Below are 11,801 nucleotides of genomic sequence, written 5' to 3' on the forward strand. Positions count from 1 at the left end.
AGCTGGGACTGCAGGCGCCCGCCACCATGCCCGGCTAATTTTTTGTATTTTTAGTAGAGATGGGGTTTCACTGTGTTAGCCAGGATGGTCTCGATCTCCTGACCTCGTGATCTGCCTGCCTCGGCCTCCCAAAGTGCTGGGATTACAGGCATGAGCCACCATGCCCGGCGGCTTTAAATAAACTTTTATCAGAACACAGCCACTCTGATTTACTGACAGAGCCGAGTAGTTGTGTCAGAGACTACATGGTCCACAAAACTTAAAATATTTACGTCAGGCCCTTTACAAAAAAGTTTGCTGACCCCTGCTTTAGAAAGTTAGCTTGCTCTATTGTTCAATAAACTGCAGTTTAGGAAATGTGACTTGTATCCATTGCAGTCTATGGCTACAAAACAATGAGTTCAAATACACTTTCTAAATATCCTTTGGGATTCCTTAAAAAATACCAACATGCAGAATATTAAAATATATTTAATGTAAAGGGAGATTAGTATAAAGTTTCAGGATAAGTTTCTTTAATGCTTCAGTATGGAGATAACATGAGTTTAGCATATGTTTAACTAAAAATGAAAACCGTCAACAGCCTATTTTATTGAAAAGCGTTTTTCAAAATGCCTGTTGACAGAAATAACTTTAAAAAAAGGATTCCAGAGTGGTGATTTTTCTTGTTTTTGTAACTGAATACCTCTACAGAGAAAGTTCAGTATGCTTATTAAAATTTTAGAATTGAATATGATTTCTCTTTAACCATCGCAGGTGTACGCAGGGCCGCCTCCAAGTGGTGCCTACCTGGTTGCAGGGAACGCGCAGATGAGCCACCTCCAGAGCTACAGTCTTCCCCCGGAGCAGCTGTCTTCTCTCAGCCAGGCAGTGGTCCCACCATCCGCAAACCCAGCCCTTCCTAGTCAGCAGACTCAGGCCGCTTACCCAAAGTAATTTTACTGTTGATTCTTGTTTGGAGTTAGTGCTGTTACAGCTGTTTAAGTGCCCCCAGTTATCTATAACTATAAAATCTGGCTAATAAATATCTGTGGTCAGCGTCATGCGGCCGCCCCATTCGTGCTAATGAGTGGTGGAGCCTCTGTGGTATTCCAGTACCAGCCAGCAAGCTGGTCCTCTGCTCCCGACTCGCTCAACTCATGTAATCTGGTTTCAGCCTTATATTTTTAATACTACTCTAACCATAAGTTTTTATTGTTGTTTTTATTTGCATCTATGATATTTGATAATGTCTTTAATGAAATTTATGTTTAGTGACTATAATTTGTCATTTTCCCACACATTTTGTATAAAATCTAAATTCCGTTATTTTAAAATATATAGTTCTGAGCTCTCTTTAAGACAAATATTTTCTTATTTTTGCCCTGTTTTGGAATTTAGTTTATATTATATCAAGGTACCCCATTTGAAACAAGAAGATAATAAGAAGGTAAGCACCCTTGTTTCTCAGGAGGCAGATGGCTGAATATGTGATGACAGAGGCCCATTTACTTTGCCATTTACTTACAGTGCTGTCTGTCATGTAGTTAAATGATTATTGTGTGTTTTTTCTGCTTTAATGGGACTCTAAGCTGAAATCTTTTCCTTGAAGCAAATAAAGGATAGGCTTTTAAGAGTTTACCAACGTGTATTCTAGAAGTTACGACATTCTAGCTGGCAACAGAAGTTTCTAGGTAGCACAGGCACAACTTCTAGAAACCTTTCTAGCAGTGTTAGGATTGCCCAGGAATGCTCCTGCACTGCTCTCTCTTGCACTACTCATCCTCAAAGAGTTACGTGTTAGAGATGCTTGGGGATTTTCAAGCATTATTCGGTTGTCAGATCTAGTATCCCGAAGTGACCTTAAGGGGGATGATGGCAAGGCCCACATGTCAGAAAACAGGGCATTCCCTAGTGGTTCTGTATCTTCGAAAAAAGTGTTAAGTGTAGCTTGCACTCTTGCAGGATTTTTTTTTAAGTTGAAATCTGGTGGAAATGAATACCCTTATGGAAAATAAACAGCTGTTCTTAGAGTAGCATGTTGCTTTACAACTAGATACAAAGGGGCTAGAAGGTAGGAATTGTTGAGAAGACACTAGGGTTCCTGACTTAATAGGACCCTGCAGCTATTTTAGTATTAGCTGGAACTGCCACTTTTCCCCTGCTAGTCCTCTGTTTGACTATGTCACATGCTGCTCTACCTTCCTTGTTACTAGAGATTACTTGAGACTCATTCTTCAAGGTCGGGGCCTTGGGAAATTATCCTTGTGAATGAGATAACCTGTTGGTAGGTGCTTTAACAGTGAAGTTCTGTAGCGCTGTGGTACCCTGCCGCTGTTCTCTGTGTGTGACTCTGCTTCTGCATTCGGGATGTGAAATCCCTGGCATAGGCCCAACCCTACCCGTAGAGTGTAGCTATTAATGTCACCTCTCAAGGAACACATGTTTATTTCAACAGGTGTCTTTTGAAGAACATTTTCTTGAAATATTTAGCCCTCTCGTCCTGGCTCATTCCTGCATATTCTTTAGTTGTTAGCTTAGCTGCATTTTTACTGGGACATCTTCCTTGCTTTTCCACCTCTCAGCACTGTTCCTCCTGTGTGCTGTCAGAGGACTGTGTGTGTACTTCTGTTTCCTGGCTGGTAGTTGCCTTTTTACTTGTTTGTGTCCCCACTGAAGACAGTATCTTGAGAGCTGGCACTGTCTCTTTCACCTCTATAGCCATCCTATGTAGCACACAGTTTTACACTGGCTAGGAACTCAGTAAATATTTTATGAATACATGTTTTAGTGTTAATGACAATTTCAAGTGCTATATTAGACCAGTTAGGTGTATTTTTTAAAAATTCCTTGCAAAGGCTTCACAAAGGCTTAGAGGCCATTTAAATATCTATATATAAAGGTACAATATGTAATATCTGTTTATCAATATATAAAAACAGATGTGTGTTTGTGTGTTTCAATGGGGAAATGAGGAATTGCTGGTAGAGCAAATGTAGGATGAGGAAATTGGAAGGAGCGAGGGCCAGGGTTAGAAGTTTCCTTACTAGAGGTGTCCTGCGTATTTGACTCGAGCTTTCTAGCGGCAAATCAAGGTCAGTGAGGATTGTTGTTGTTTTTGGTAGGCAGGTTTTTTAGCACTCCTCAGTTTATATATATCTGAGAGGCTATCTCTTGTTACATAAAATTTTGGTGTTAAAGCTCACTGTTTTTCAGACTTCTGTCATCCTAGGACAGTCTTATTGTTAGTTGGGGAAGGTGTCACTGATGACGGTTTTCTAAAGCTACCTGTAGCGATGGTAGTATTATAAGGTGATAATAAGTGACAATTACTGTTAGTATTTTGAGACCACTGAAGCTTATGTATTTATTTGTCTCTGATTTTAGTTTACTACAGTCAGCATGTGCCAGGCACTGTGTTAGACACCTGAGAGTCTTCTTTAGCTTCAAGGTGCTTACTGAGTAGTAGGGGCAAACACATAAAAAAATATAATTTTATACAACATGATTTATAAATAAAGAAGATATATGCCTTGTACCTTAGGAGCCTCAGGGTTTGAGGAAGTTTTCCAAGAGGGTTATTCTTAGCCAGTAGAAAAAAAGTGAGGAAGATGTTCTGTCACGTCAGAGATGTGGTAGCCTGGAATGGCATGGTACCCATGGAGTGAGCAAAGATGGGAGGTGTGAAAGGCGTGGTATGTATTGGCATTCCAGCAGCACACTTACCAAGGGTTGAAAGCGTGTAGGGGAGCAGCGAGAGACATACTTGAAGACACTGCCAAGGTCGAAGAATGCTTGTTCTAGATACCATCTTAGGGATAATGAAAAAGTTCAGAAAGGGCTTTAAATGGCAGTAGCGTAGATGGATTCATAGGGGCAAGATTAGAAGCTGGGAGACCATGGATATTAGGCAAGAAATTATGAGTATTTGTTGGCAAGATACAGTGCTATTAATTGGAAAGAGTTATTTAGGAGATTAGCAAATAATTACACATTGGGTGACATGGTTGGGAGACAGCTCAGTGCAGAGATAAGAGAAAGAAGTATTGGTGAATTGCATGGTTTTGCCCCAGGCAACTGGGTGGACGGTGGAACTGTAAATTGAGAATGATTACAATAATGCTAACATTTAAGGGGTATTTAGTATGTTCCAAGCACTGTGCTGTATGCTTTACACAAAGTAACTTATTCCTCATAATAACCTGTGAAGTCGGTAAACTATTACCCCCATTTTATAGATGGGGAAGCTGAGACCTGGAGACAGAACAGAAGTCCCACTTAGCTAAGATTCTAAACCAGACATTCTGACTCCAGAACCCAGCGCATAGACTCTATATTACGGCAATATTATAGCCCATACCATTGTCAATAATAGTATGAAATTTGACATCTCCTAATCAACTTTATGTCTCACACATATGGAGTGATGACAAATAATGCCTTAGGTCACCACATTAGTTGGAGAAATGTAGCATTAAATTACCGTCTCTTATAATAAATTACCATCAAATAATGAATTTGTGCCAAGTACAAGAGCATTGAATTTCCCAACAATAGATTTATAAATAACAATTGGAGGAAAGTTTAGAAGTAGGCAGTATTTTGAAAATTTGGCAGTTGCTTTTTATATCGCTTGTTTTACATTTTTAATACAAATGTAGGGGGAATTCTCAGCATCTTAGTACTTCTCTTCACATAGCTAACCTAGTGTCTTACAGTGGAAACGCATGTATTCCGTTGGAAACAGGAAGACAGGAAGTAGAGGCAGTGGATAAAGACAACCCTTTGAAGAATTTTTTTCTTTCTTTTTCTAATGGGAGCAGTGCACAAGTGCAGGGACTTGAGATGGGAGTACTGGCAGCGGAGCGATGGGAGCGGGAGGGAAGCTCAGTACGTGAGGGGTGCAGCTGCAGAGAGTTGATCAGTGTGGTGTTGGAGCGTGTGCTTCCGTATTTTCAAGGAAATAAGAGAAATGAGGTTATGAGGCCTTCCCTTCCACTAGTCCTTTGGGACCTTTCTTGTCAAGGACCCTGGTGATGCCCATACTGCTAGACTCCCGGTCAGTTCACCATTCTCCTCCTCCTCCATTTGACAGTTCGTGATTCCCTCCTCTTTTCTGAAATGCTTTCTTCACTTGCCGGTGACCGTTCTCTTTTCCCTTCTGCCTCACCGCCACTTCTTCTCAGCCTCATTTGCCTCTTGCCTCTTTATCTTCTGGACTTCAAGGTCCAGTGCACAGTAGATGGACTGCCTTTTTCTCTGTTTGCAGCCGCTTCCCAGGGGACCTCATGCAGCCCGGTGATTCTGAATGCCGTGGATCTGCCGAGGATTCCCAGATGCGTATTTCTCCTCCGTACTTCCCCACAGGACAGCAGGCTTGAATAGCTGACTGCCTATGCATTCTCTTTGCTTGCCAGTTTTTTGGACATCAAACTTGACAGATCCAAGATTATTACTTTGATCTTCCCCACACCCCTCCCACCCCCGAGTCTACTATGGTCCCATCATAGTGTTCTGAAAATCAGTGAATGGCCACTCTACCAGTTATTTCTACCAGTTTTTAGGTTCTAAACCTCAGGCATTCTGGACTCTTCTGTTCATTATCATATTTTGAAGGCATTATCTTCAAAATCTATCTAGACTCTGACCCTTTCTCCCATCTCCACCATTACTGCCGTGGCTCTTCTGCCGGTCGGCTCTCTCCTGGTGGATCGTAATAACCTGCAGTCAGCTATCCTGGTCCAGAGGGAGCCTGTTAAACCCTGTGGAATCTTATCACGCTTCTGCTCAGAACGAGCCAGTGTCTTTCTGTCTCACTCAGAGTATAAGCTACAGTCCTTATTGTGGCCATCAGGTGCTGTGTGTTCTCCAGCCACCTCCCCACCACCGCAGTCCTGCCGGTGATCTTAGCTGCTCTCCCCTCGGCACCCCCTGCGGCACCCTCTGCCGCAGCACTCGTGGCCTGCTGTTCCTTGAACATGCTTGGTGTTTTCTCTCCTCAAAGGCTTCTTTCTGTTTACCTGAAATGTACTTTCCTAGAGAATCTATCTGGCTCACTCGCTTACTTTTTCCACATCTTTGCTTAAGTATTGCCTTATTGGAGAGGCACCCTACCATAAACTAGAATCCCTTGCCCCAGCTGCTCTTGGTCCTCCGTATTGGGCTTTGTTTTTCTTCTTACCAGTTAGAACCACTTGACACACGATACATGTGTTTGTTACCGTTTTCTACCACTAGAACAGACGCTCCATGGTGGTATAGACTTATTTCCGCAACACCCCCCCCCAACTTTTTTTACACAATGGTTAAATAACACACATATTTTTAATGCAATGCCTGATATCACAATGCCTAAAATAACAATGTTTGGCACATTATAGCTGTTTAGTAAAAGGTTATTAAATGAATTGACTATATGAATGAATGCTTAGTAAATAGCTTTTCCATTTATCTGTAGTTGCTCTATAAATCAGTATTGATCTAATTGAGTGTTTTTCTTCCTCCACAGTACAATGGTCAGTTCTGTTCAAGGAAACACGTATCCCAGCCAGGCGCCAGTATATAGTCCTCCTCCTGCCGCTACTGCTGCTGCTGCAACTGCCGATGTCACTCTGTACCAGAATGCAGGACCTAATATGCCCCAGGTGCCAAACTATAACTTAACATCATCAACTCTGCCTCAGCCCGGAGGCAGCCAACAGCCACCTCAGCCACAGCAACCATATTCTCAGAAGGCTCTGCTATAGGACCCGGTGTTCCTCTTGGTGGCAGATACCTGCTAAATGCCACTGACAATGTTATGAGATTCATTACTATCTTAAGATGTGTTTATCCTCAGCTTATAGGAATCTCTCCAGGTCAACAAGTTCAAATATTCAAGAAGGTAGAACTCTCCTCAATTTACACTGACTTTTTAGAGGTTCTTCCCCACCCCCGCCCCTGCAGAGGAATGAAACTACTTACAACATTTAATTCCTTTCGTAATATGAAAGAATTGATACAAGGCTATTTGTCTCGTAAACCTGGTCTGCAGAAAGTCAAACTTACAAAAACTGTTGTGACAAATTTAATGTACATATATTGATATGTAACTGCATTAGTGGCCATTTTGAATCACAGTGGTGATCATGTGAATATATTTAACACTGTGTTAAATTAATTTACGTTGCTATTTTATTTTAATCATAAACAACTACCATGTTTCTTAATGTTTTGTGTAAATTTAAGGTAATTATACTATCCTTTTAAACTGCAAGAAAACAAAGTTGTTAGCGTATTTACATGAAGGCGCATTATGTTGTCGTGTGTTTCAGTTTCACATTAAACTGAACCTTTTACTAATTGTGAGCTAAAGATATATATATATGTGTGTATATATATATATATCTACATGTCTTTCTGTAGCCTCTGCATACTACTAGCTGTCATCACACCAGCGTACAGTAGCTAAATTTTTGGTGCAATTATAGCAAATGATAATGTTCCCTTTTGAACTTTTACATTTTGGCATGACATTTCAGAGTATTGTGGGACCATGAGACAAAATTAAGTACGATCACATTCTTTATTTCTTATTTTAAAGAAATAATGTTGGTTTACCTTTTCCTAGTTGAAGATAGTAATTAGGTTTCTAAGCTGTATACTGCGTTTATTGGTGGCAGTGACACCAAAGATAGAGGCAATGGATAGAAATTTTTAAACTGGAAAGAAAACCTGAATTACACTACATTTTCAAAGGCTCTTGTAATTATTTGGGATATCAACAAAATTTGATTCGTCTGTCTAATCCCTTGCTAGTCTTTTAAATATGTCTTTAACACATTGTATCCTTTAATTCTTCATTAAAATGGAAATAAGTAGATGTTTCAAAGTAATCTATATTCCTGGCTTTGCTTAACGTTTATATATGTATTGTTTTCTTTCAAACTGGATTTTTGGGTTGCTCTTTCTGGCCTTTTAAAATTCTAATGGAATTATTTTGGCTTCTTACTTGGGAATATTTTCAAATGAATGCTTTTCTTTTAATTCATGCGAAAAATGTTTTCCACTGACATTGTAATCTTAAATATTTACGATTTCCCTGGTTGGGCTATACTATTATTTTAGCACTATTTAAACAACTGAAAATTTGAGTCGAACATCATATTTAATGAATTGATGTAACAGGTTTCATACTATAAATGAAAATTTCATTTTTATTTTCTAAGACTGTTGTAATCAGGTAGCTTGTTTATTTTCTTTTTGAGAGAAGATTAAATCTTTAGCCAGTAATCTTAAGGGTGACTAATTTCACAGACTCAGATTTAAAGCACCGTAGTTTTAAATCTGAGCCTGTGAAATTAGTCACCTGTAAGATTACTTAAGGGTAACTTAAGTGTTTCGCTCAAGTGTTGTGTTCTGATTTCCTGTGTTTAAAATATGTTGCCCTGCCCTGAAGTCAAATTTCACATTTTAAATACTATAAGTTAGTTTTTGATAAATATCCATCAGATTATAATCTTTTCCACTCCAATTTGAGTATTATGGTTTAACTGATATACTTTTCCGCAATTTTTCTTTGTCTTTTGATAAATTCCTGTTTACTAATGTTAAATGTATCATTTTCCCATTTTAATTTTGATATCTTTCATGCTGAAAATCAATGACATAGTCTCTACTATGATTTTTGCCCTATAAAAGTCAAGTAACAGTGAATAGAAAAAACTACCCTTATTACAACCCATATACATTTTTCTTTACCTTTTACATTACTAGCCTTATAAAGGTTTAAATGATGAGTACTTTAAAACTGTTACTGTATTAGTTTATGCCTTCCCATTATTAAAAATGAAAATACTAGGGGGAAAAACTCCAATGAAAGTGAAGCACTGGCTTGTCTTTCAAATGACATGACGAGGGTAGAAATAGGAGGGGGCCAGTTAGGATCATGAATGACTTTAAGTTCTGAAACCTGCAGGTCTTGCACTTTCAAGAAATCTTTCATTAATAGCTGTCCTTATTTGGAAGGAATAGAATAATTTATAAAATGAACTAGCTGTAACATAGGCTGGACGCAGTGGGTCACACCTGTAATCCCAGCACTTTGGGAGGCCGTGGCGGGCGGATCATTTGAGGTCAGGAGTTCGAGACCAGTCTGACCAACATGGTGAAACCCCGTCTTTACAAAACTACAAAAATTAGCTGGGCGTGGTGGCAGGCACCTGTAATCCCAGCTACTCAGGAGGCTGAGGCGAGAGAATTGCTTGAACCTGGGAGACAGAGGTTGCAGTGAGACGAGATCACGCCACTGCATTCCAGCCTGGGAGACAGAGTGAGAAATAAATAACTGTAATGTAAACGGCTGTGAAGCAAATTCTATTTCTCTTTTTTTAAAAAATAAAATTTGAGGTTGGTTTTCTGTAAAATAGTGACACGTAAATGGAAAAAATCTAATCCAGTTACGATCTAGCATATATAGCCAACAGGCCCATGGCCTGTGATGTTATACCAGTGCCCTGAACCTGTAAGAGGATTTCTAATGCATACCTAATGTGACTTTACAGCCTCTTCTAACTCCGTCTTTCTCCTTCACTGTTACCTATATTCCCTATGCAGCGAGGGAACTTTTTATGTGCCTAAGATTCCTTTTTTCATGTACTTCTGGTGCTTTGTTTCTATACCTCATAGTTTTTGTATTTAAAATGCTTAATAGACCAGTGTCTTTTTTCTCTGATACATACAGCTTTCCTATGCGATATGTATAATTCAGTTTGAAGACATCTTTTTTCCAAAGCTTCAAGTTGACGTGAGACAAATTAGCACCCTACACGATAAACTATGCAACTATAAAAATTATGGAAATTGCCCATGCCTATGTCCTGAATGGTAATGCCTAGGTTTTCTTCTAGGGGTCTTATGGTTTTAGGTCTAACGTTTAAGTCTTTAATCCATCTTGAATTAATTTTTGTATAAGGTGTAAGGAAGGGATCCAGTTTCAGCTTTCTACATATGGCTAGCCAGTTTTCCCAGCACCATTTATTAAGTAGGGAATCCTTTCCCCATTGCCTGTTTTTCTCAGGTTTGTCAAAGATCAGATAGTTGTAGGTATGTGACGTTATTTCTGGGGGCTCTGTTCTGTTCCATTGATCTGTATCTCTGTTTTGGTACCATTACCATGCTGTTTTGGTTACTGTAGCCTTGTAGTGTAGTTTGAAGTCAGGTAGCGTGATGCCTCCAGCTTTGTTCTTTTGGCTTAGGATTGACTTGGCGATGCGGGCTCTTTTTTGGCTCCATATGAACTTTAAAGTAGTATTTTCCAATTCTGTGAAGAAAATCATTGGTAGCTTGATGGGGATGGCATTGAATCTATAAATTACCTTGGGCAGTATGGCCATTTTCACGATATTGATTCTTCCTACCCATGAGCTTGGAATGTTCTTCCATTTCCTTGTATCCTCATTTATTTCATTGAGCAGTGGTTTGTAGTTCTCCTTGAAGAGGTCCTTCACATCCCTTGTAAGTTGGATTCCTAGGTATTTTATTTTCTTTGAAGCAATTGTGAATGGGAGTTCACTCATGATTTGGCTCTCTGTCTGTTATTGGTGTATAAGAATGCTTGTGATTTTTGTACACTGATTTTGCATCCTGAGACTTTGCTGAAGTTGCTTATCAGCTTAAGGAGATTTTGGGCTGAGATGATGGGGTTTTCTAGATATACAATCATGTCATCTGCAAACAGGGACAATTTGACTTCTTCTTTTCCTAATTGAATACCCTTTATTTCCTTCTCCTGCCTAATTGCCCTGGCCAGAACTTCCAACACTATGTTGAATAGGAGTGGTGAGAGAGGGCATCCCTGTCTTGTGCCTGTTTTCAAAGGGAATGCTTCCAGTTTTTGCCCATTCAGTATGATATTGGCTGTGGGTTTGTCATAGATAGCTCTTATTATTTTGAAATACGTCCCATCAATACCTAATTTATTGAGAGTTTTTAGCATGAAGTGTTGTTGAATTTTGTCAAAGGCCTTTTCTGCATCTATTGAGATAATCATGTGGTTTTTGTCTTTGGTTCTGTTTATATGCTGGATTACATTATTGATTTGTGTATGTTGAACCAGCCTTGCATCCCAGGGATGAAGCCCACTTGATCATGGTGGATAAGCTTTTTGATGTGCTGCTGGATTCGGTTTGCCAGTATTTTATTGAGGATTTTTGCATTAATGTTCATCAAGGATATTGGTCTAAAATTCTCTTTTTTGGTTGTGTCTCTGCCTGGCTTTGGTATCAGGATGATGCTGGCCTCATAAAATGAGTTAGGGAGGATTCCCTCTTTTCCTATTGATTGGAATGGTTTCAGAAGGAATGGTACCAGTTCCTCCTTGTACCTCTGGTAGAATTCGGCTGTGAATCCATCTGGTCCTGGACTCTTTTTGGTTTGTAAGCTATTGATTATTGCCACAATTTCAGAGCCTGTTATTGGTCTATTCAGAGATTCAACTTCTTCCTGGTTTAGTCTTGGGAGGGTGTATGTGTCGAGGAATTTGTCCATTTTTTCTAGATTTTCTAGTTTATTTGCGTAGAGGTGTTTGTAGTATTCTCTGATGGTAGTTTGTATTTCTGTGGGATCGGTGGTGATATCCCCTTTATCATTTTTTATTGCATCTATTTGATTCTTCTCTCTTTTCTTCTTTATTAGTCTTGCTAGCAGTCTATCAATTTGGTTGATCTTTTCAAAAAACCAGCTCCTAGATTCATTAATTTTTTGAAGGGTTTTTTGTATCTCTATTTCCTTCAGTTCTGCTCTGATTTTAGTTATTTCTTGCCTTCTGCTAGCTTTTGAATGTG

At 39.4% G+C, this 11,801-nt stretch overlaps 1 protein-coding gene across 5 annotated transcripts in view; it reads left to right on the top strand.

Moving 5' to 3' along the window:
• STAM (signal transducing adaptor molecule) overlaps window positions 1–7,853 on the top strand; it is a 75,967-nt gene extending 68,114 nt beyond the window's left edge. For all 5 annotated transcript variants that reach the window (XM_003831174.7, XM_034930058.3, XM_034930057.3 and 2 more), the window contains 2 exons: window positions 757–932; window positions 6,488–7,853. In XM_003831174.7, the coding sequence (XP_003831222.2) occupies window positions 757–932; window positions 6,488–6,725 (414 nt within the window). In that variant the 3' untranslated portion in view covers window positions 6,726–7,853. The remainder of the gene's footprint in view (window positions 1–756; window positions 933–6,487) is intronic.
• Window positions 7,854–11,801: the final 3,948 nt, after the last annotated feature.

This window comes from Pan paniscus, chromosome 8 (genome assembly GCF_029289425.2).
Source record: "Pan paniscus chromosome 8, NHGRI_mPanPan1-v2.0_pri, whole genome shotgun sequence".
Lineage (NCBI taxonomy): Eukaryota > Metazoa > Chordata > Mammalia > Primates > Hominidae > Pan > Pan paniscus.